Source organism: Pogoniulus pusillus, chromosome 1 (assembly GCF_015220805.1).
Source record: "Pogoniulus pusillus isolate bPogPus1 chromosome 1, bPogPus1.pri, whole genome shotgun sequence".
Classification (NCBI taxonomy): Eukaryota; Metazoa; Chordata; class Aves; order Piciformes; family Lybiidae; genus Pogoniulus; species Pogoniulus pusillus.
The window spans coordinates 13,978,022-14,000,184 of NC_087264.1; the positions used below are offsets into that span (position 1 = coordinate 13,978,022).

The following is a 22,163-nucleotide window of genomic DNA, read 5'->3' on the forward strand; positions in this document are numbered from 1 at the left end:
AGATGAGGGAGGTGATTCTGCCTCTCTATTCCACCCTGGTAGGACTCCATCTGGATTACTGTGTCCAGCTCTGGAATCTTGCACTTGGGATAGAGTAATCCCATGAATATGGTGGGCAAATTGAACATGAGCCAGCAGCGTGCCTTTGCAGTAAAAGGAGTTTATGACATTCTGGGCTGTATTAGAAGTGTTGCCAGCCAGTTTGAGGAGGTGATTCTTCCCCTCTGTGTCGCAATTCCCAGACTACTGTGACGACTGCCTTGCTCCTCAGTACATGACAGATCAGTAAATTAGAATTTTAGAATTAAAGAGAAAGGAGAAAGCAGAATCACCTGCTTAAGTAACATTTTAGCAAATTAATTTTCTTTAACTCAGTTTTATGTTTCTTTGCTAAGTTTATGAGCAAGTACTTGCAAATACTTTGCCTGCTGTTAAGATACTGTTACATGGCTGCAGTCTGGTTTGTATCCACAGGAACACTCTCATACCAGTTCCTTGACTAGTATGTACTGGCATCTGGATGGAGCTTGTGAAAGTGTTATTGTAGCCCCGTGGTGGATACAATCCTTGCAGTAATCTGTCCAAAGATGTTTTGATCTGTTCGTGTCTACTATTGGACAGAGAACTTAATTTCCTGGAGGCTGTAATCCCTTTTGATCATACACTAAATTTGATTTATTATTCATATAAAATTTGACTAATTGAGCATGAATGAAATTCTAAGATCCAGTTATTAGCTGTTAGGCACTGGAATATCATTTTAGTTAGGATGTTTTAACACATTCAATTCTAGATCTCAAAATAATATTATAGCATCTTCAAAACCTAGTATCACACGTAACTCTTCAATATTTGGTACCTTAGGTGAGATTTCACATCTTAATTTTCAAAACTTAATTTTGACACCAATTTTTTAAGTTGTGATAATACTTTCAATATGACTTATGCCTCTCTCTGTTACATTTCTGTACTGCTTCTAATCTGTCCTATTCTAATAAGCATATGGTTTTCCAGGTCAGTGAGAAGTAGAACGTTTGGTGTCTCTCTGTTCTTGGCTTTAAGATACCACCATTTAACTTTCATGTGCATGCGTTGAGTTGAAAGCAGGCAAATAAATACACTACCTTTAAAAATATTCTCAACCATTCAAATGTTTGGAAGCTGCTTATTATATTTAAGGTGATATAATGGGGAATAATGCTTCTAAAGTGTTCAACCTATATGCAGTCAAAGCAAATTAATTTGGAAGCCTAAATACAGTTCTTATTGTGTACCATATAGGTCCTTAGGGTTCTCAGTTCTCCTCCTTACTTGATTTACACTCATTAGCATTCCAATCAAACAGCTTTTTTTTTCAGAAGTTGTCAATGACACTGTAAAAAAAGTGGTGGCATAGTTGTTAAATCCTATAAAATCCCTTTTGTTTACTTGTCTACTGTATGTGTCACCTTAAGGAGAGATAGAAAATTCCATTAGGTGAGCAGTTACAAAGGTAAAACAGTGTTGCTGTTTAATTTGCTCTTTCTGAATTTCGGTGTTTGAGTTGTCCTGCTTGATCAATAATAAATCAATCAGCTGTTAATAATAGAATATGTTCATGCCTTTCTGTGATTTTCCTCTTTGTGAAGGCCAAAATATTGTACTAATCTGTTTTGCTGGCAGTAAACTGAAGACTGACTGTATGCTTGCACTATATCACTTTGTTTATCTACAGTAAGATGGTTTAGATTCTGCAAATATGCACCAAATTCCCGATTTTTGTGTCACTGCTAGTGTATCTCACCTCAGCTCTGCTGTCAGTAATAGCAGATCTTAGGCTTTTATGGGACCATTCCTAGGGCTGCCCCTCTCCATCGCAGAAGCAGCTATGGGCTTCGCTAGGTCGTGCTTGTCTGTCTTAGACAAATGAAGAGCTCAAGTCCTTGCGTGAGTAGGAGGTCTGCTGCCGCCTTCCCCCGTTCCTTCCTTGCCTTCCACAGGAACACAGCGACAGCTCTGGGCTTTGAGCCAGCCGGACACAGGAGGAGGTGTTTGGCTGTTCGGGCAGCGTTTGCTCCTCAAACAGCTGTTCCCTATCTCCTCCAAGGAAAAGGTGGCGAGCCATATGGAGGCATCCTGTGGTCCAGATTCAGCCGATGGGCACCAGTTGGACTGTGCTGGCCTAGATCGAAATATAGTCACGTCCTACTTGGTGTCTGCTGTTTCTTAGTCAACGTGTTTTAAAGTTGGAGGACAGACAGGATAAAACATATCTTTCATTTTGCATGAAGATCTTATCTTTCTCTGGACATCCATTCTTACCTGCTGATTAGGAGATTAATTTATTTCAAATTCAGAATGATTTGGATTTTGTTACACTAGTCTGAATGCCTTCTTTCCTCTAGAGAAGCAGAGATGTACTTCAAAGCTTTTATGCCAGCACTAAACAAAATTTGTTTCTGCACAGTTTAAACCACATTTGGGAAGAATAATGCTTTCTCTTGTTAGTATTATGAGTTTTTTAAAGCATTTTTGTTGTAAGATGAGGTTCACAGCCATGCTTCTCATTGAGAACACAGATAAGCATCTGGTTTTACAGCCAATAGAGTGAAGAGTGGTTTTTGTTTGTTCTTCTGTTAGTTGCTTCTAACTCAGTTATTTTTTTAACTGAGTTGCACTTTCTGGGGCAGTTGAGTTTATCCCCAGAGATCTTGTGTGTGTCTTTTGTGGAAGTGGGTGTCTCAGCAGACATCTGAAGATCATCACACACAAGTATACTTTCTCATATAAAGTTTGTACTTATTGTGCAGATTTAATATTTTTCCTGATATAACAGCAGTTACAAATGTTCCATAAATGTAAAATATGATAACAAGCTGCTATTTCTTAGAACAGAATACTCAAAGGATGTATTCTTTAAGCACTGCAAAATTATACAGGGGACTTGTATTTGTTAAAATTAGTAATTTAACTAAATTACAAAGTGGATTATCCTCTTCAGTCAAACCCGCTGCTAATACTCCACACAGTAGGAGATTGATATGTTGCTAAGTAAACCAAAGTTTATTTTCTTGTGCTACAGTTTGAATGCAAGTTGAAGGGGAAGGGATATGTTTTTTGTTTTGGATTGTGTGCAACTGTAGTCCCACTATATCTAGTTTGAGGATTTACCATGCCCTAAGTGCCATGCTGGTTATGCAGTGTAATACTTTGGTTATGTGTGAGATGACCATGATCCAAGTTTCCACCTAAGTGGCTCCTGGTATAAATTATCTGTAAAATTGAGATGTTGATTCACAGGTAACAAAACTTTGCCCTACTGTATAATATTCTTGTTTCTTAGGAAACTTTCCAGTTGTGAAGTGGTCGTGAATAGGAAACTTTGTCCCTGTCCTTTTGAAGCAGTTTACTTCTGACTTTCTTATTTATGGCTTGTGATTCACTGAAACAGTGGTATAATTGTGCAATGAATTTGAGCATGAACCTAGTGCACATGTGTTGCACTAAACAAAATGAACAAGAGTAAACCCTCTACCTCAGGAGTCTAAATAATAAATGATGTCATGGTATATAGGCACAGAGCTTTGGGAGGAAACTATTTGCTATAGCTATCTTACTGTTCGTGTGTGAATGAAGTACTGCAGACTGAACCTATCAATCTAAGGCTCAACTTGAACAGTAAACTATCATTTCACAAGGAGATTTGCCACTGGAGATAATGGATCCAGTCTGTCTGTTACTTGAAGAGGGGCAAGAGGGATGGGAAGGGCTGTCAACATTGCAAAACATGTCCAGTTTCCTCTTTTCCTTCATCCCTGCAGCCCTTAATGGGACTTCATTAAGCTTTCAGTGATTCAGGGAGAGCATAGAAAACTTGGTCACTAATTTAGGTGTCATATTTGACTGCCTTCTTTTCTGGGAAAGATTATATTTTAGAATTCTGCATATTCACCAGTATTTTGTAAATCGAGTGACTCAGAATTGGATGTTAAAAGTTCGTTACTGTCTTGCCTCTATTTAACAAAGGAAATGCCAAAGAATTGTAGGCAGTCAGTTCAGAATTATTTCTGTGTATTCCATCAACCAAATGGTAACATCTACTTTGCATATGAAGTGGGTTGTCAGTCCTTCAGACCCTTGAGTCTGTTATGCCACTAAAGGCAATTTTTTGCAGATACAAGGTACAGAACAGGGGACTGTGCAGTTAAATGTTGTTGCACCAGGAGTCATTCCACTCCGCTTCTGCTGCATGAATGCCTTAATAGTCTGGAACAGTGCTTTGTTGTGTATATTGGCAGAAAGGTTAAGAACTGGCTGGATGGCTGGGCCCAGAGAGTGGTGGTGAATGGAGCCACATCCAGCTGGCAGACAGTCACTGGTGGTGTGCCGCAGTGATCAATGCTGGGCCCAATCCTATTTAATATGATCTGGATGAGGGGATTGAGTCCAGCATCAGTAAGTTTTCAGACAACAGCAAGTTGGGAGCACGTGTCGATCTGTTAGAGGGTAGGAGGGCTCTGCAGAGGGACCTGGACAGGCTGGACAGATGGGCACAGTCCAATGGCATGAGTTTTAACAAGGCCAAGTTCTGCACTTTGGCCACAACAACCCCATGCAGTGCTACAGGCTGGGGACAGAGTGGCTGGAGAGCAGCTGGGCAGAGAGGAACTTGGGGGTACTGTTTGACAGCCAACTGAACATGAGGCAGCACTGTGCCCAGGTGGCCCAGAAGGCTAATGGCATCCTGGCCTGGATCAGGAACTGTGTGACCAGCAGGACCAGGGAGGTCATTCTGCCCCTGTACTCAGCACTGGTCAGGCCATACTTTGAGTACTGTGTCCAGTTCTGGGCTCCTCAATTCAAAAGAGATGTTGAGGTGCTGGAACATGTCCAGAGAAGGGCAGCGAGGCTGGTGAGGGGGCTGGAGCACAGCCCTATGAGGAGTGGCTGAGGGAGCTGGGGTTGTTCAGCCTGCAGAAGAGGAGGCTCAGGGGAGACCTATTGCTCTCTGCAACTACCTGAAAGGAGGTTGTAGCCAGGCAAGGGTTGATCTCATCTCCCAGGCACCCTATGACAGAACAAGAGGACAAGGTCTCAAACTGTGCCAGGGCAAGTTTAGGCTGGACTCTAGGAAGAAGTTCTTCACAGAAAGAGTGATCAGCCATTGGAATGGGCTGCCCAGGGAGGTGGTGGAGTCACCATCCCTGGAGCTGTTTGAAAAGAGGCTGGATGAGGCACTTAGTGCCATAGTTTAGTTAATTAGAAGGGTTAGGTGATAGCTTGGACTTGATGATCTCAGAGGTATTTTCCAATCTGGTTAATTCTGTGATTTCTGTGGAAGTCAATAAATATTGCTGACATAAAGAATAAGCAAGAATGTTATTCAGATTTAGTAAGTTTCAATCCTGTGATATTATTTTACTTTTAAGATTAATTTTACTAGATTTTGCAAAGTAGGGGTGATCTTTCTTCCGTTAGGAAAGTCATATGACAAGTTTGGGGATGTAACTCCTAGTTAGCATGAATTGGGCTGCTTGAAAATTCGAGAGCATTCTGTAGTTCTAAACTCCTGTTACAAAGTAAAATAATCTTTGGCTTTGTCTCCTGTCCTGTTCTGCTTTTCCTTGTTAGGTTAGAGAGTGTATGTCCAATGGAAGAAGAATATTCTTGTTTCCCTGTAGATCGCTAGGATCCTCTATCCTGAATTCTTTATTTTACTTAGCTTTAGGGCAATTAAAGCCTCAGCAGCTCCACAGAGAGGAGTTTCTCTTCAAGGCTGCTGCTTCAAAGGATTTCCAGAGCTAGGGAAAGGGACAGTAACCAACAAATGCTGACAGATCTTCCTGCTTCTGGCCCTGAAAGTGCGTGTGGTGTGTGTTTGTGGTTTTGTACACCTACACATTGGCCTGAAACCAAGTAGCATCCAACAAGGCTCATAACAAAATCGCCCCATGTTAATGAGCATATTGGAAAGAGGGGAGAATCCACAAAGAAGAGGAGGAAAAAAAAATTGTTTGGTCAAAAGGAACAAACCCTTGGGCTTTATGTTCAAAGGAATGAAAGTTAACAAGATGGAAGCTTAAAACTGGTTTTGGCTTTAACTGTTTCAAGTATCCTTAGGGTTTTGGGGGCTGGGTGGGGGGATGGAGTGATGGCCTCAGTATTAATCTCAACACTTGGAATGATGCTTTCCTGAGATAGAAATGGAGCTGTCTCTACTTAAGTGGTGCACAAGAGGTTTGTGAGAATATTGAAATCTGATTTAGTAGTATCTATGCAGTCATTGCCCATAACTTTGCCTTGGACCTGTGAGTACTTGAAATATTCTTCACAGAAATCCAACCTTGTCTTGTGTCTACAAACTCAGGAAAACAAGAAAAAAAAAAGGAAAATAAAATCAGTTATGTATTAATGTGGAGTAGTAGTTGACTTCAGTGGTCAGTTTATCTTAGCTGAGAGGTGGTGTCTTTTCAGAAAAAAACCCACTAACTTTAACCATGTTCAGTGATTCCATTAATTTTGTCTTACTCATAGAGTATAGAAGGGCTAACGGTACAAGGGTAACAGTACTGGCCAGTATGACTTCAGACTTTTCAAGACACCTAATAGCACAGATAGGAACACAAATTTAATGCTATTTGTACTCTGATTTTAACTTATATTCAAACATTTTATTGCATGTTCAGTATTATGACTTGTACTTTGCATCAGCTGGTAAATTAGCAACTATTAAGCTAATTTTAATGGAAATTCTTTGTGAAAATTAGGAGCTCTGATAAATGAGTTTTGGCATGTTGTGACTGAGTGGGACAAGAGGTTACTGCTTCTAATAGTCTGGCTATTCTTACAGGAGATTAATGCCCTTGTAGGCTGCATAGCAGAAGTGAATGTTAGGATAGCTTCTCAGCTGGAAAGTCACCTACCCTTCCTATATGGAAGTCTTCTCAAAAGTGGAGGAGTCCTCTAGCATCTAGGTTATAAGACATGAGAATCATTATATTGTGATGTCCTTCCAAAAATATGATGAAAGAATTAACACAAAGGCCCTTATGTCACATCAGTATTTTTTTCCCTCTGGAACTTTAAACATGAGACACGAACCCTTGGATATTACTATTTCTGAGAAAAAGGAAAATGTCTCAGAGTGTCTCTTTTATTCTTTTTCTTCCCCCCCCCCCCACCCCCCCCCCCCCCCCCCCCCCCCCCCCCCCCCCCCCCCCCCCCCCCCCCCCCCCCCCCCTTTCCCTCCCTCTTTTCTCTGGTTGCCATACTGAGTAACTGGCTTCTAGTCTGATAGTGTTTTAGGTGACTAGAATAACAGTCTGTCTCTTTCCACAGTGGCTGCAGACAATCTGGCAGCAATCACTGTTACTTTTTAATATTTCTGGTTATTTTGAGATCTCCTCCAAATGTCTGAAAGAAGGTTTGGAACACTGAAGGGGAAGAAACTTTTTTTTTTTTCCCTTTGCAATTACAGCATCAGGAGGAAAATTAAATTCAGCCTGCCACTATTTGTTTTTGCAGTGGTCATCACCCTGATTGCCAGCTCTGACAATATTTTCACAGAAGGGGTAACAAAATAGATGGTATTTGTTCTTTATAATAACTCTTCCAGTAGAATGTCAGGACCTGCATCTAAATGAATATATTCGCATTTTCATGTTCCCATTTTTTTGTTTAAAGCATCCTCTTAACTTTTGAAACTACTTCATACAGACTTGGTAAGTTAAAATCGGGGTTCCTGTAGCAGATAATGTCACATTTCAAAGCTGATCTGTAGAGACCTATAAAAGCTAGGTCTTAATTTTTTTTTTTACATATTAAGTGTTTGTTTAGTTTAAATATGTCTGTATCTTTTTTTGATCAGCCTGAGCAATTTGCATACTATGCAGCAGTCATCTTCTGTACTTTATTAAATATCTGTCAATTATAAATATCAAGGTTTTACATTAATGTCAAGATAGTACATCAAAAATTCATGGAATATGTGACTTTTTTTAAGGATATTTAATACTTAATGCATTTGTGTCATTTTTCTTTCCAGATATATTGACAGGTTTTATTAAGTGTTTGTTAGGGAGATTTCATTTTTACCAAGGGACTATAAAGAGAAGCTGCATACTAAATCAATTTTTTAATCAGAATATTGTTTTTTGGTGTCGTCAGAATTTTGTAATCTATAGAGGTTTTAGGTTATGTAGTGAGATAATTCCAGTCAGAAAATCTAGCATGATCAAATATGCTGACGTATCCAAACTTTAAAAAAGCTACTAGAATATTGTGCCATGGAATGTTATAAATATGCTAATTATGTACACTGGGATTTTATTCTGCCTTGCCTTTGTTAAGACCCTCTGTTTTGTCCTTTATTGTAATTTACTAGTGGCTTTATGTGAATTACGTCTGGATGGTCTCTGTGTAGGGGCAGTTCCTTCGTTTCACGATTAACAAATAGGGAGACTCAGAACGTTCAGTGGCATCCAGAATCTTTGCCCATGGGTTCTGTGTTCAAGCTGGCTCATTACAGAAGAACTTCTTATGTCAAACGAGCAATTAACATGGCTGCAACCTGCTGATTTAATACAGATTTTTCTCACGGAGAGGACAAAGGCAACCTGTATACATCTCGCTCCCTAAAGGTATTTGCTCCGAGCAGGGCTGCGCATGCTGGCAGGCGCTCCCTGCAGGAGGTGTGAGCATGATCTATGCCCATGATCTATGCCCATGATCCATGCCCAGACCATGTGTAAGTGCCTCAAAAGTACCAGTACGCTGTCCAGCCCAGTGCAGCCTCTGTAATGCCTTTTAGTGCGTTATGGTCATAAAAATCATTGCCCTTTGAAAAGTAACTTGTTTCCGTTGAAGGCTGCTGTTTGGAATGAGGGAGGGAGCAGAAAAGGGCAGAAAGCAAAGCCGGGCGTTACCTGTTTGCCTGTCTGAGGCTGTTCTCCTGCCACGGCCCCGTCGGACCTTCCCCCGGCCGAACCACGGCCGCGTGCGTTTGTAACACTGCTCAGTTACCGGAACCAGGATTCCCGCAGTGCTGGAATCGTATCCCACGGCCGCTGCGGGGGTTCCGTTTTCGTTTCGCGTTTCTCACGGGCACAAGTCGGCGAAAAGAAAAAGGGCTGGAGCGAAGTGTGGGGAGCTGCCGCGGCTCGGCCGATGGCGGTGCCGGGCGGCGCCAGCAGGGGGCAATGCCGGCCCGTGCGGCGCGCCCGGTCCTGGCGAGAGGCTGGTTCCGCGAAGCGAGGCGCGGGGGCGGGGGTCGGTAGCACCGCGGGGCGGGGAGGGGTCCCGGCCCCTCCGTGCCGCTGAAACCTCCTCGGAAGCTATAGGGGCAGAGCGAGGCTCCGGCTTGGCACTGCCAGCAGCTTCGCGACACGGAAGCGCGGCGGCGCTTTAAAGTGAAACCGACAGGTTTACGTGCCTGGCTGCTGGCGCTGACTACCCCTGGCCGGCTTCTCGGGCTTCTGCGAAACAGATTGGTAATACCGGCAGTAAGCGCCGAAATGTAACTGTCATGAAGGAATCACATAAAGGACGAGTTTGCTTTTAAGAGTTGTTGTTCCTAGACAGACGAAGGTCAAGTTACCTTCTTTTACCTTTGTTTCTGGAATCGAGTCTGGGCTGCTCTCCTACAGCAGAAACACTTTCTGAAGTTCACCAGTTTGGGTTTCAGTTCTGGTTTTGGACCGAGTGGTCGTGTGAGAATAATTAACTACGTAAAATGTGTTGCTGCAGATAAACTCGAGAGAATTTGTTAAGCAATAACCACATCGGTGTGAATGAAAATCAGATGGAAATGCGGAGTGTTTCAAAGAGAGCAGGAAATAAAAGGAAAGGAGAGAGTGAAGGAAGGGTCGGGAGTCACTGGAATTGTTATGTCACGTTTCAGAGGAAGCCCATCCAAGGGTTAACTGCAGGGGCTGGGGGACAACAGACACCTGGGACCTAACACCCAATTGGCAGTCTTTTGTAATATATAATTTGCCTAAAATTGCGCGCTGAGCACAAGCTTTTGTTTTCTAATTGATTTACGGTTTGAGCCACTTTTACCTCATCCCCTACTGTCCTGCACACAGTGCCAGCAAGTACATTACAGTGAGAAATGATAAATTACCGTGCACTTGTGATGCTAATGCATCGAGAGTAAAGAACTGTACACTACACGGAGCTTCAAGCATTAAAAGTGTTGCAAAGATAGAACTATGCAAAAAACCCCCACCCGACATTCGTATCTTTGGAAGCATCTGATCATTTACTTCGATTCATCTCTGAGACCTGATTGAATTTGGAGATTTAAATGTATACTATTAGGACGCTGCGTTTGTGAAGAGGACCAAAGTTCTAAAGAAAGTGTGTGAGTGTGGGCTTAAAGCTACCGGTGTTTTTGAAACCCTCTAAGTTAATTGGTCAGAAAAGTAACAGGCTTCTTAAAGCCTCCTAAAAAAATAAAGTGTTTTCATGTTTATGACAGCTACAGTATGCATTCTCAAATGGCAGTGCTCCTCTTCTAGACAGAAGCATGTGTAGAGAGGCTAATAGAGATACTGTCTGATCAGTAGTTCTCACCAAAAGTATTTAAATCCTTTACCCTGATTTGTTTCAGGGTTGTAGCACAACTTTGACTGAAGAACACCTTTACATGCTTTGAGGGAAAGCTGAAAATCTTGTGTTATTTTTCCTGCATATGTGAAATACCTTACTAATAGAGAAGAGGAAAAATGTGGAAGTCGGTGAAACCTAATGTATATACTTACTGTCTGATTTCTCTCCTGCACCCTGCATCAGTGACTGGATTTTGTTTTACCTTCACATACTCAGTCCACCTTAAATTTTTTATTTTTGTACGATGTCTGTGGGTTCCAGTCTTGAAATATGAAGAAGCAGATTTATGGCGGCTGCTGGGCACAACAAATTAAATTGACAGTGATGTATGAGAGCATAATAGCATGATGATCCCTCTGTAGCGCGGCTGGACGCCTCCTGCTTCATTTGGCTCTTGTTAGGATCTGTTAGGCAGCTAAATAATGAAATTCTGCTGACTGATTTCTGATTTTTCTTCCTCTTTCCACCTTTTTCTGAAACTCACATTTCCCAGACCCATCCTAATGCCTGCAAACTGCCCTTAAAGGATTCTTTCACTTATGATGACTACAGGTTGGTCTGTCTTTTAATTATTTTTTTCTCTCTTTTTTTTTTTTTTCATTTGTTGGATTTTTTCATTTAGTTTTGTTTGTGGGGTTTATATATATATAGTTAACTGTGGGATCCATCAAATGCTGCACTGGTGGGGAAGCCCTATTGTTATTCAAATGTTAAACGTAGGATTTGATACTAAATACACTTTCTTAATGGAAGAAGGTAAAAATAAATATGCATATTTTAATTGTTGCAAAGGAATAGTCATTATGAGCAGTTAATTTAGCCAACTGGCACACATGGTCTGAGATTAGTAAGGTAATTCATTGTTTCTTAAGAAAATAATTCAGTTGATATTGCAGGACATTTGGGGTTTTTTGTTTTGTTTTGTTTTTAATAAAAGGCTTTTCCAGCACATAGTAGCAAAAACTATTATTGGCAGTGTCTGTTGAACAGTGGAGCTGGAGAACTGACGTTGTACACGTGTAGTATGAGTGTCACTTGGAAGTGCTACAGGGGGTGACAAAATGAAGATAAAAATAAGAATAGTTAAGCAAACAAGCTTTAATTATGTTAAGTGATTTAAATAGCATGAACAAAGACATTCAGTAGGTCTTACAGACATTTTTTTAACCTAGTCATACTTCTAGGTAAGTCTATAAAACTGGAATTTCCAAGATATGCTTCCTTGACTTCTAGGGTCACTGAGGAAAACACCAACTTCCATGTGAAGTGGTTTAAAATTTTGCAGAAAATGGCAAGAATTAAAAAGAAAAGTATTGCTATTTGTTTCCAACAATGTTTGTGTATAAAAATTACCCACAGTTTTAACTTACTTTTAAAAAATCAAGTAGATTGCAGTTTGGCAACCTGTAGTCCTTTGCAAAGTCCAATTCTGTATATTAAATACTCATTAGTAATGAGGTTTGTGGGAGTCAAAATTATTTTGACTTCCTGGTGATATTCCTTTTGGGTTTTTTCCCTCAAAAATCCCCCAGGAAGTATATGCATTATGGCCAAAACATAGTGAAATGTATTTTTTTTTTTCTTTTTATTTGCTTTGTGATTTAATATTATTTTTTCTGTGAAATAAAAATAAATAACAGAAAATACTGATATGTTAAGCTTTCCTGAAGATTCTTACGTTTGAATAGGTAGCTGGCATTTTATTTGCTTAACCTGACTTAGAAGGGTTTTGAATGATGTCCATGTGCTAAACTGCTTTCTTCATTTTTTTTTTAAACCCAGATATCAGTTTGGAGTATTTGGGCTTTTTTCCCCTAGTATTTAGCAATAGCGACATAAACTGACTGTTTGTAAACTGAAAAGAAATGCTCACCAAAATGGCAACACTGGTTTCCAGTTCATGCAGTACATACACTTCATAGGGAGAAAGTGGGAAAATGAGTCTCAGCTCTTACCAGAGTTTGCACACTGATAAGAACTGCTGCTGCCAAGCAGTAGCTGTGGGCTTACTCTGACGCCTGTGGGAATAACTGACCTAAAGTTTGGGATCTGTAGTGAGAGTGCAGTGAAGTCTTGGGGAAACAGACAGTGATAAGGGTTGTGGGTCCTGGTTAAGATAATGGGAACATCAAGGATCTGTTGTAAAGGGTACAGAAGAGAGGTGGGATTGCAGTACTGATTTGGGAATTGATCTATGTGCATGACTTAGATACCTTGAAGCTACTGCTTCTCCTGCAAGTGCCTTCTGCTGTTACTACAGCCAGGAATAGAGAAAATTAAGATTGGAAACTCATAGCCTAACTGATTGCTTCAGTTAGGATGAGAGCCAATCAGGTATTGATGTTTTGAATATTGGCCATCTAAAGGTTTTGATTTTTTGCAGATGGGCAGTTTCCTCTGTCATGACACGACAGAACCAGATTCCAACAGAAGACGGTTCCAGAGTAACATTGGCTCTGATACCTTTATGGGACATGTGTAATCATACTAATGGTCTGGTAAGTATTTCATCATTGTTGATGAAACACTTCAGAACTTTAGAGTATTAAGCCTTTCAATTGCTGAAGAGCAGTTTAGTAACTATTTGTTATGCTTCTTAACACAAGTGTTTTATCTTTCCAAGTAACTCTAAACAAGCTATTTTGTCTGTTTCTTAAATATAATGATAGCTTTTTAAGGAGGACTTTCTTCATCTAGAGAAAACTTCATCTAGAGAAGAGATTGCACGCTTGCATAAAATGATGTCTTGTACATATAGTGTACCTTTAAAAGTTTTCAGTTACATGATACCAGCAAAGTCTGAATACTCTTCTGGCATGGAGTTTTGTTTCTGATGGACTGACAAAGATTCATAGTACTGGACAGATTTGTTCTGGGAAAAAGAAAGCAGATAATGATGGAGGTTGCCTCTTGCAGCTACCACTAGGGAAAGTGGTTAGAAATTTGCAACTAAGAAATACTGCCTGCTCTCCTAACCATGCCCAAAGAGCCTTGTTACAGAGACAGCAACAACAAGAACAAAGGCTAGTTCAACAAAAACAGTACATCTGTTACTACATCAAAGAAACAAAATGCAAAAATACTACTTTAGGGCATATTAAACATTTAAAAGGTGACATATGTATATAGACAGTCAGCCGTGCTGACATTTTGGTTTACGTGAGCTAGTTCAGGGGATAAGGTCTTGATTTCATTAGCAGGCCAGTTAATGTTGAGGTGTGGAAATGGAAACCCATAAGAGGATGGTTTATCAATATTATTTAGCCAAGCCTCATGTGCACTTCAAAATTTATACTCTCTAATTGTGTTTCTAGTAGATTTATTTTGTATTATTCACAAGTATTATTTATTATAGCAGTGAATATGACTGTACTATTCAAGTAATCTGGTTCTTTTGTGGAAGAGTTGACCTTAATGTTTAGGACAGCTTTTATTGTTGTTGTAAGAAAAGTTTGGTTTAAATGAGCAAATTGTAAAGCAAATGGTTTTTCACTTGACATTTACCTTATTTATTGTTACTATAACTGTACCAAATACAGCATAGGTAGGCTAGGCTACAGAGTTGCAAGTTTTTGGGGGGCTTGTTTATTTAGTTTTCCATATTAAAAGGTGTTTACATGTTGTTCTTTAACAGTGGTTCTTGCCTTTCACTGATTGTTATGCAATCCTGTAAGTTAAATTTAGCAGTAAGGAGTCTCCAATATAAAGGAAATTGTTTAAAATGCAGAAATGTATGTTTTTGTAATACAAGTCTTAGCTGCAAGCATCAGTACTTCCTGTACTCTTTTCCTGCTGGGCATCTCTTTCAGATGCTTTTGCAGAGACTTGCCTGCATTCATTAGACAGTTCTTAATGAGTGCCTTCAAAGCTGGGATTAAGGGAAAGAGGAAGAGAATTAAAGTTCTGGGAGGGAAAAATGAAGTATCCTATATTAAAATAGCAGCTAGTTATATTGTTTTAATCATCCAAACTTCTATTTGAAATGATAAAGTAATTTTTATTATGCTCTTCAACAATGAGTTTGATTTGGAGCCAGCCTCTGGAGCCAAACCTGCTAAAGCAGTAGATGGGTTGGAAGCATTTCTTTTATCCTGGTGTGTCCTAAAGTGGGTGGTGGGAGGCAGTCATGGCAGGCAAGAGAAATGCTGTAGTTGAGGATTTTGTGTGTATGTACAGGCTTCATTCATTTGTTTCATATTTCTAGAGAAAATAGTTCAAATGATTGCAGATGTAGGAAGGACAGACAACTGTAATACTGCCAGTGGGCTAAGAAAAGGTAGTAAACTTATTTTTGTTGTGTGTTACTTTCTATGAACTGTTAGAAATAGGGAGGGGGAAACTGCTAAAATAACTGTAAGATGTGTGTATTGTAGTTTATATTGTAGAGTGGGCTGAGGGTAGGTTCTGCTCTAATCATAGCAATCATAGCAATACATGAATTGTTCTTCATTGCAGGAAAGTTAGAATCAAAAGATGGCATTGTATACACCCTTGTCTAGTCCTTTCCAAATGCAGCACTGGAATACTTCTTGAGTTAGTCAGCTACTATATATCCCTGTTCTTGCTTTATTCCACAGAGCCCCTTTCCATGAGCTAGATAATAAAATGCTCTTTGGGTTTTAACTGGAGCTAGGTCCAGCCAGCTTTTTCTTGCTTCTGACACTACTAATTAGATCAACTTGCCTCTAAGAACTATATCAAAATGGTTGTCTTCATGCATTTCTCATTGTTACTCTTTAGTGGGATTGTATTTTGACAGTCAGAGGTTGATTACCAGTTCTGACAGAGCTTTGAATAAACTACGTTCTGCCTGTTGGGCTGGGTCCATCCTTAATCACTGACCAGACTATTGCATGCTTTATACACAACTTAAAATTCATGTATCAGTCTGCTTCAGAAATAAAACTGAAGGATGCAATTTGTCAGCTATCATGTGGGAAGAGAAGTAAACACCCTGTTAATTCTCTTACATGACTGCTATTAAAAGAAAGAGGAAATAAGAGTCTCACACTCCATTATGCTTTATAGGAAAGCCTTTCAGAAATGCTGATTTGGTTGTTGTTGTTGTTTTTTGGTATTTTTTAAGACAAAAATGAAAAACAGTCAGAAAAAATAGCACTATTCTGGTGAAACATACTTAAACTGACAGAATCTTTCTCTTAACACACTGGAATTTCCCTGATCCTTGAAAGTCTCCGATTCCATAGGCATTTCAAGAGTCTGTAATGAACTTTTCACATTCAAAAGTATTTAATGGAAATTACAGACTAATGAAATTTCAGGGCAGTTCAAGTGTTGTCAAGAGTTTGCTTTTTTTGAGTAGAAGTTTGAATTTTATGTTTTTTTCAGAAGAAGACTGTATTTGAGCTTGGAAGTTACGTTGGTCAGAGAGAAGGTAAATCCTCTAGCACTTGTAGCCTATCTTGCAGGGTTAGATAACCTTCTGAAAAAGAGATCTTACTAAGAAAATAAAAAATCAGTCCTGGATGTAAAGAGTGCTACAGGCTGTATTTTGCAGTAGGCCATATTGCATGGCCATTGTGTTCACTCTGAATCTCAGCATACCACCAACCCATTAGTAGACCTGAGGTGGTGGCATCTGCATGCAGAGTGGTTCTGCTGGCCTTTGTAGAGCCAGGCTGCCCATGGTTGGGGCTGCCATTTCAGGTTTGCTGCATCAGAGACTGGTTCCCCATGCTCAGTTTAAAAGCACTGTTTTGTCTGACAAATGCACTCTTGATGCTGCAAGAAGTGTAAAACTATTAACTTGTAAACCATTATCAACATAATCCATGGAGTGTTCTTTGGGCAGCCTGCATCCAAGGTGAGAATCAGGGTATACTGCAACTCACATGTCAGTCTGCTTACAGAAAGGTGTGTTTTCATTTACAAAGGCTGAGAGAGAATCTTTAGCTTTGAGGTTTTCCCCCCAGCTCCAAAGCATATTTTTCCATAAGTAGGCACTGTCAGTACAGAATTCAGAATACCTGTCATGGAAGTCGATTCCTGATTGTTCAGCAGCTTATGTTCCATCCTATGGCTACATCAGTGCCAGTATCTTGGGCAATACCATTTGAGAATGGGTTGTTTATCACTTTAAAAGAAGTATCACGTGTTTGTGTGACTCTTTTGCAGTTTTGTAATGTTGGGGAGTAGGAGTATGTTTGTAAGAGTTTATCCTCTTCCATTGCCTGCTACCATCAGAAAAACTCCTTTTAGCATTTTAAGAGTATTACTTAACTTTTAGATAAAGGGATTATTTGCAAGTAAATTACAATTCTCTGAAGATTGTATCCCCTAAAGATCCACAGTTATCTAATCCTTTTTCATTGAGAGATCAAAAATGTGCTGGCAGTTGAAGGATAAAGCACAGTATATAGAGCTGTCAGTGCCTTGCTCCCTTGGGCCTCGTGGGAGTAACTGAAAGCTCCATAACTTTATAACAAGCTGCCAGCTTTAGCATGGGACTTTCTGTGGTCTATGCAGGGTACTTTTCTTAGAGTCTTCTATTCACTTCAGGTAAGTTATTTCTTACATTTTTTTGATGTAGACTTCTTTTCTCTTTTTCTTTTTTTCTGAAGTGATTGCTTGGGAATCCTAAAACAATCACTAGCAGCTCAGTGATATTGTGCAGAGAAAGAAATGTATGCAATTACTGCTGTTAATAATCTATTTCCAATAGGACAATATTTTGTCAGTGGTGGGAAAGATCAATATAAAATGCTGAAGGTGTTTTTGTTGCTCTTTCCTTGGATAGATCACTACAGGCTACAACTTAGAAGATGACCGCTGTGAATGTGTAGCCCTTCAAGACTTCAAGGCTGGGGAACAGGTAGTGTGAACAGTTATCTACATAGTTGTTTTTTAATTAGGTTTCATGGACATTTGGTAACTCTCTCTGAAATTTTGATAGCGGAGTGGTGTGGATTAGGCTCTGCTGCATTTGAATGTTGCTGTGCTGAGCTGATTTTGAGTGAAAATCCTACCAAACTAAATAAATGGACATTTTTCAGAATAAAATTCTGTCACTTGGTAGACCCCAACTTCAGGAGAGTTTTTATTCCTCATATTTTAGAACTAGTTGAACTATTTAATCACTGATCAGTGCACACACAGAGGAGATTCCACAACCTCTCTGGGGAGCCTGTCCCAATGCTCTGGGACCCTTAGAGTAAAGAAGTTCCCCCTTGTGTTGAGGTGGAACCTCTTGTGCTGCAACTTACATCCATCGCTCCTTGTCCTGTCACAGGGAGCAAGTAATCAGAGCCTGTCCTCCCCCATCCTGACCAGCCCTCAGATGTTTATAAATAGTTATTAAATCCCCTCTCAGTCTTCTCTTCTCCAGACTAAAAAGTTCCAGGTCCCTCAGCCTCTCCCCATAAGGCATGCCCTCCAGTCCCATAATCATCCTTGTAACCCTTCGCTGGACAATCTCCAGCAGATCCCTGTCCCTCTTAAACTGAGTACCCCAAAACTGTTGTTTTGTATTTCTTTTAAGTATAGTTGCCAGTCATTTTACCTCAGTTGTCCTTTTCATGCTTAGTGAAGATGAGAAAGGACCTAAAGATGTGCTCCCTCGTTTTCATACAGGCATGCACGTACACATCCCTTCATCCTGAAACAAATGTACCAAGGGAGAGTCTTACGAAGGTGCATGGGGCAGCTGACAATCTAGTATTTTGTTCAGAACTGATAAGAAACAAGCATGAGTGTTGAAACTAGTGGTTTATTGAAGATGGTGGTTCCAGGAGTGTAGCAGATCCTTGGCAGGAGGTTTCCTGTGCTGCATCAGCAGCCAGCCTAAGCCCTCAAGTATAGTAGCACTCTGTTTTTCTTACTGCTTGTCAGCATGGCCAGAGAAACATTTGTCTGTGAAACATCCTGGAATGTTTTGTAACTCAGTCTCTGAGTTATTACCTCTAGTGTACTATTTTACTGGTCTTGCACTTTATAATAGTTTGATTTTTGTTTTTCTTATGTATTATTACCTTCCTTTTTAACAAAGTTGTGTCTAAATCTTCTCTCTCTTTTTTTTTTAATGTATGGCTTTCCAGAGGTATATTTATCATCATTGCTATGCTGGTGTTTACAGTGATTGTATATTTTCATGTATGTTGATCTTAGAATTTGCTATGGCAGTCAAATATTTACATTTTTTTCCCAATACCAGTATGATGAGTTAAAAGGGGGCCACAGTTTTTCCAGAAGTGATCCAATTTATAATTTTTCACAGCTGGCAATGGATGTGTCATAGCTGTTCTGGCTGCGCTCTCCATTTCAATTATAGAGGCTTTCTCTATTTCAGTTTTATTTTAGTAGATTCACTGCTATTTATCAGATTAAAAAAATAAATCCTTGCAAACTTTAACCTTTATTGACATTATTAAAGCCCTTTAATTATGTAATGCCTCAGTCTTTTAATACAGTGTGCAGATGTTATTTCTTACAGTTCCAGCAGTAAGAGTGTACGATATCTGCTTTTAGTATTGAAAGATGTGAGGCAGCAGAAGTCCACAGAATCTATCAGACACTGGCCTTGGTTAAAGCAACTTTCTGAATCTGTTTAATTGAGGGGTTTTGTGAAACAGCCTTACAGCATACTGCATAATCTACACATGATATGCAACTTTTGGTTTAATATGAGATGTCTCACATTACTTTTAAAACTTGAGAGCATTAGCAAAACTATCTCCTTACCCACTGCCTTAACATACCTAAGCAGGACACTTGTTCATCATTCGAGTGTGTTACAGTATTATGTTTACTGTAATTTATGATCACACATAAGCATTTTAGTGTGATAGTTCTAATAGTTCTAATCTAAAAATGAAAATAAAAGGCAGTGTCACTGTTGTTGAGCCCTTAAAAGAATGTTGTGCCTTTCTTCATCAGCTAGAGAGTGGGAACTTAATGTATCCAAAACATCACTGTACCCTAAGGTTGAGGAGGGAGTTCAGAATTCTGTAACTTGAAACTTTTTTCTGCTTGACAATTCCATTGTCAAACAAAAGGGGAAAAAAATATTCTCTTGATCCAGAAGACCTCTTATTCCATGTACTTGATACAGCCTAGCCACGAATAAAAACCTTTTTATCAGGTTATATTTAGAGTGAGTTAAAGTAACCTATATGGTTTGGATATAGAGTTCTGAGTGTAACACAAAAATAAATACTGGCTAAACACAAATCAGATCTCTCTGTATGATTGTACTTTGGTATATCCATGGTTTATGGTAACATTAAAACAAAAGTGAAGCTTATCTATCAGCAGTGTAGGTTACTCTTTCTAGGATGAACATATGGGGAAGATAGAGCCCACAAACACTATTTCTTTTAGTGAACCTTTTTTGTCTCAGATGTTTTGGGTTTTTTTTTTGTTTGTTTTGTTTTCTTTACAAGGCGTAGCATCTTTGAAACCTTATGCTGGTATTTGTGACAGTATGAGAAAATGAAGAGTTTTTGTTTTGAACTACAGAATAAGAACCACTTCTCTCCTTTCAAAGTATCTCAGTTACATAGATATGTTTACATCTACCTCTAAGTATATTGCCAAGCTATATACAACATTTGAATCAATACCAGAAAACAAAGTGTGATTCTTTATGTAACAAATATACCTCGTACTCAGAATAGTAACACTTGCAGGAAATAACTTTCAAATTATGTCAGTTTCGTGAGCTGATCTTAAGCTTTTTTCCTGTCCCTTCACTTCTCTTTTCATCCTTCTAGATTTACATTTTTTATGGCACTCGGTCAAACGCTGAATTTGTGATCCACAGTGGTTTTTTCTTTGATAATAATTCACATGACAGAGTGAAAATAAAGCTTGGCGTGAGTAAAAGTGACAGGCTGTATGCTATGAAGGCAGAGGTCTTAGCTCGTGCTGGTATCCCAACGTAAGTAAAACAAAATGCCATGGGCTTTCTAAAATGTTTCCAAGATATATAGTGTCCAGTAGAGCATATATAAAGCTGTTGTGGGATAGTTTTCTTAGATGTAATATTTCTCCTGTTTGTACAGCAAATTAAGAGTTATTGTAATAATATTTACAGAAGTTCTCTGAGCTCTATTATCATCTAATTTGGACCATATATAAGGAAAAAAGCCTTTCTTTAATAACCAGTTGAGCTAAACCAGAGCAAGGATTAATTTGAAGCAATCTGTGGTTTTTCTTTCTTTTCTATCCCTTCCAGACATACTACAATGCTCAGTATATGAACCACAGTATTTTCCTTTAGTCTTTTCAGTCCAGAGGGTACTGTTAGGAGTAGCAGACATAAAGCATTACATTTTCATGAATTTATTATGAAAGCTGTATAAAAATAATTGCAAGTGTAAAATTGGAGAGAATTCTTCTTTTGAGATACAGGTTAGGGAAGCTTTTCTTCAGTTTAAATTGATATTAACTTTTTCAAGTTACTGTTGTAACAGTGCATTGTTTGTATACTTCAATGTCTTTCATATTGAAATAAGTTCAAAGTATGACTACAGAACTTGCATCTACTGTTGTGTGATTATTTATTTCATTAGTTCTAGTGTTTTTGCCTTGCACTCCACTGAGCCTCCAATCTCTGCCCAGCTTTTGGCTTTCCTTCGAGTGTTTTGTATGAGTGAAGGTAAGATGTTTTATAAAGATAATATAATTTATGTCTGGTTGGTTGGATCATTGTTTGGGGTTTTGGTTGGTGTGGTTTTTTGTTTGCTTGTTGTTTCCTTGATTTGTTATTTTTCTATTATTATTTGTAGTGCAGGAATGTGGCTGACATTTATATAACATTAAGCTAGAAAAAAAAGTTGAGGAGCTGAGGTAAAAAAAGATCCAGAAAAGTTGAGGAGCTGAGGTTAAAAAAGATCTATCAGGAAGTGAGAAACCCAGTCTTTGGCCATCTTTGTTAGGGAACAGTTCAGTAACATAGGCCATTCTGGAACTCCTAAATCATGAGCTGATGGGACTGTTTATTTCTTTTAATCTCCCAGGCTGTTGTGAATGACTGATCTTTGAAGCTCGATCTTAAGTTCTTAGGCTTAAAAAATTGGTTCACAGAATGAGATTATGGGGATGAATCTAGGGATTTACATTCTAAAAATCATAGCATATTAGCCATTGCTGCCAGAATTATTTAGGTGTGGAAGTGGAATATTCTGTACCGTTAGAGAACATGAGCCAGCAGTGTGCCCAGGTGGCCAAGAGAGCCAGTGGCATCCTGGCCTGCATCAGGAATGGTGTGGTCAGCAGGAGCAGGGAGGTCATTCTGCCCCTGTACTCTGCACTGGTTAGACCACACCTTGAGTACTGTGTTCAGTTCTGGGCCCCCCAGTTTAGAAGGGACATTGAGATGCTTGAGCGTGTCCAGAGAAGGGCGACGAGGCTGGGGTCAGGCCTTGAGCACAGCCCTACGAGGAGAGGCTGAGGGAGCTGGGATTGTTTAGCCTGGAGAAGAGGAGGCTCAGGGGTGACCTTATTGCTATTTACAACTACCTGAAGGGTGGTTGTGGCCAGGAGGAGGTTGCTCTCTTCTCTCAGGCGGCACCACAACGAGAGGACACAGCCTCAAGCTGTGCCAGGGGAAATTT

General features: G+C 39.6%; 1 protein-coding gene across 1 annotated transcript in view; it reads left to right on the forward strand.

Moving 5' to 3' along the window:
- Nucleotides 1–22,163, forward strand: part of SETD3 (SET domain containing 3, actin N3(tau)-histidine methyltransferase) — a 71,239-nt gene that overhangs the window by 43,808 nt on the left and 5,268 nt on the right. The window contains exons 7-11 of the mRNA XM_064176843.1: nucleotides 11,084–11,142; nucleotides 12,974–13,088; nucleotides 17,348–17,422; nucleotides 20,319–20,485; nucleotides 21,120–21,205. Coding sequence (XP_064032913.1) covers nucleotides 11,084–11,142; nucleotides 12,974–13,088; nucleotides 17,348–17,422; nucleotides 20,319–20,485; nucleotides 21,120–21,205 — 502 coding nt within the window. The remainder of the gene's footprint in view (nucleotides 1–11,083; nucleotides 11,143–12,973; nucleotides 13,089–17,347; nucleotides 17,423–20,318; nucleotides 20,486–21,119; nucleotides 21,206–22,163) is intronic.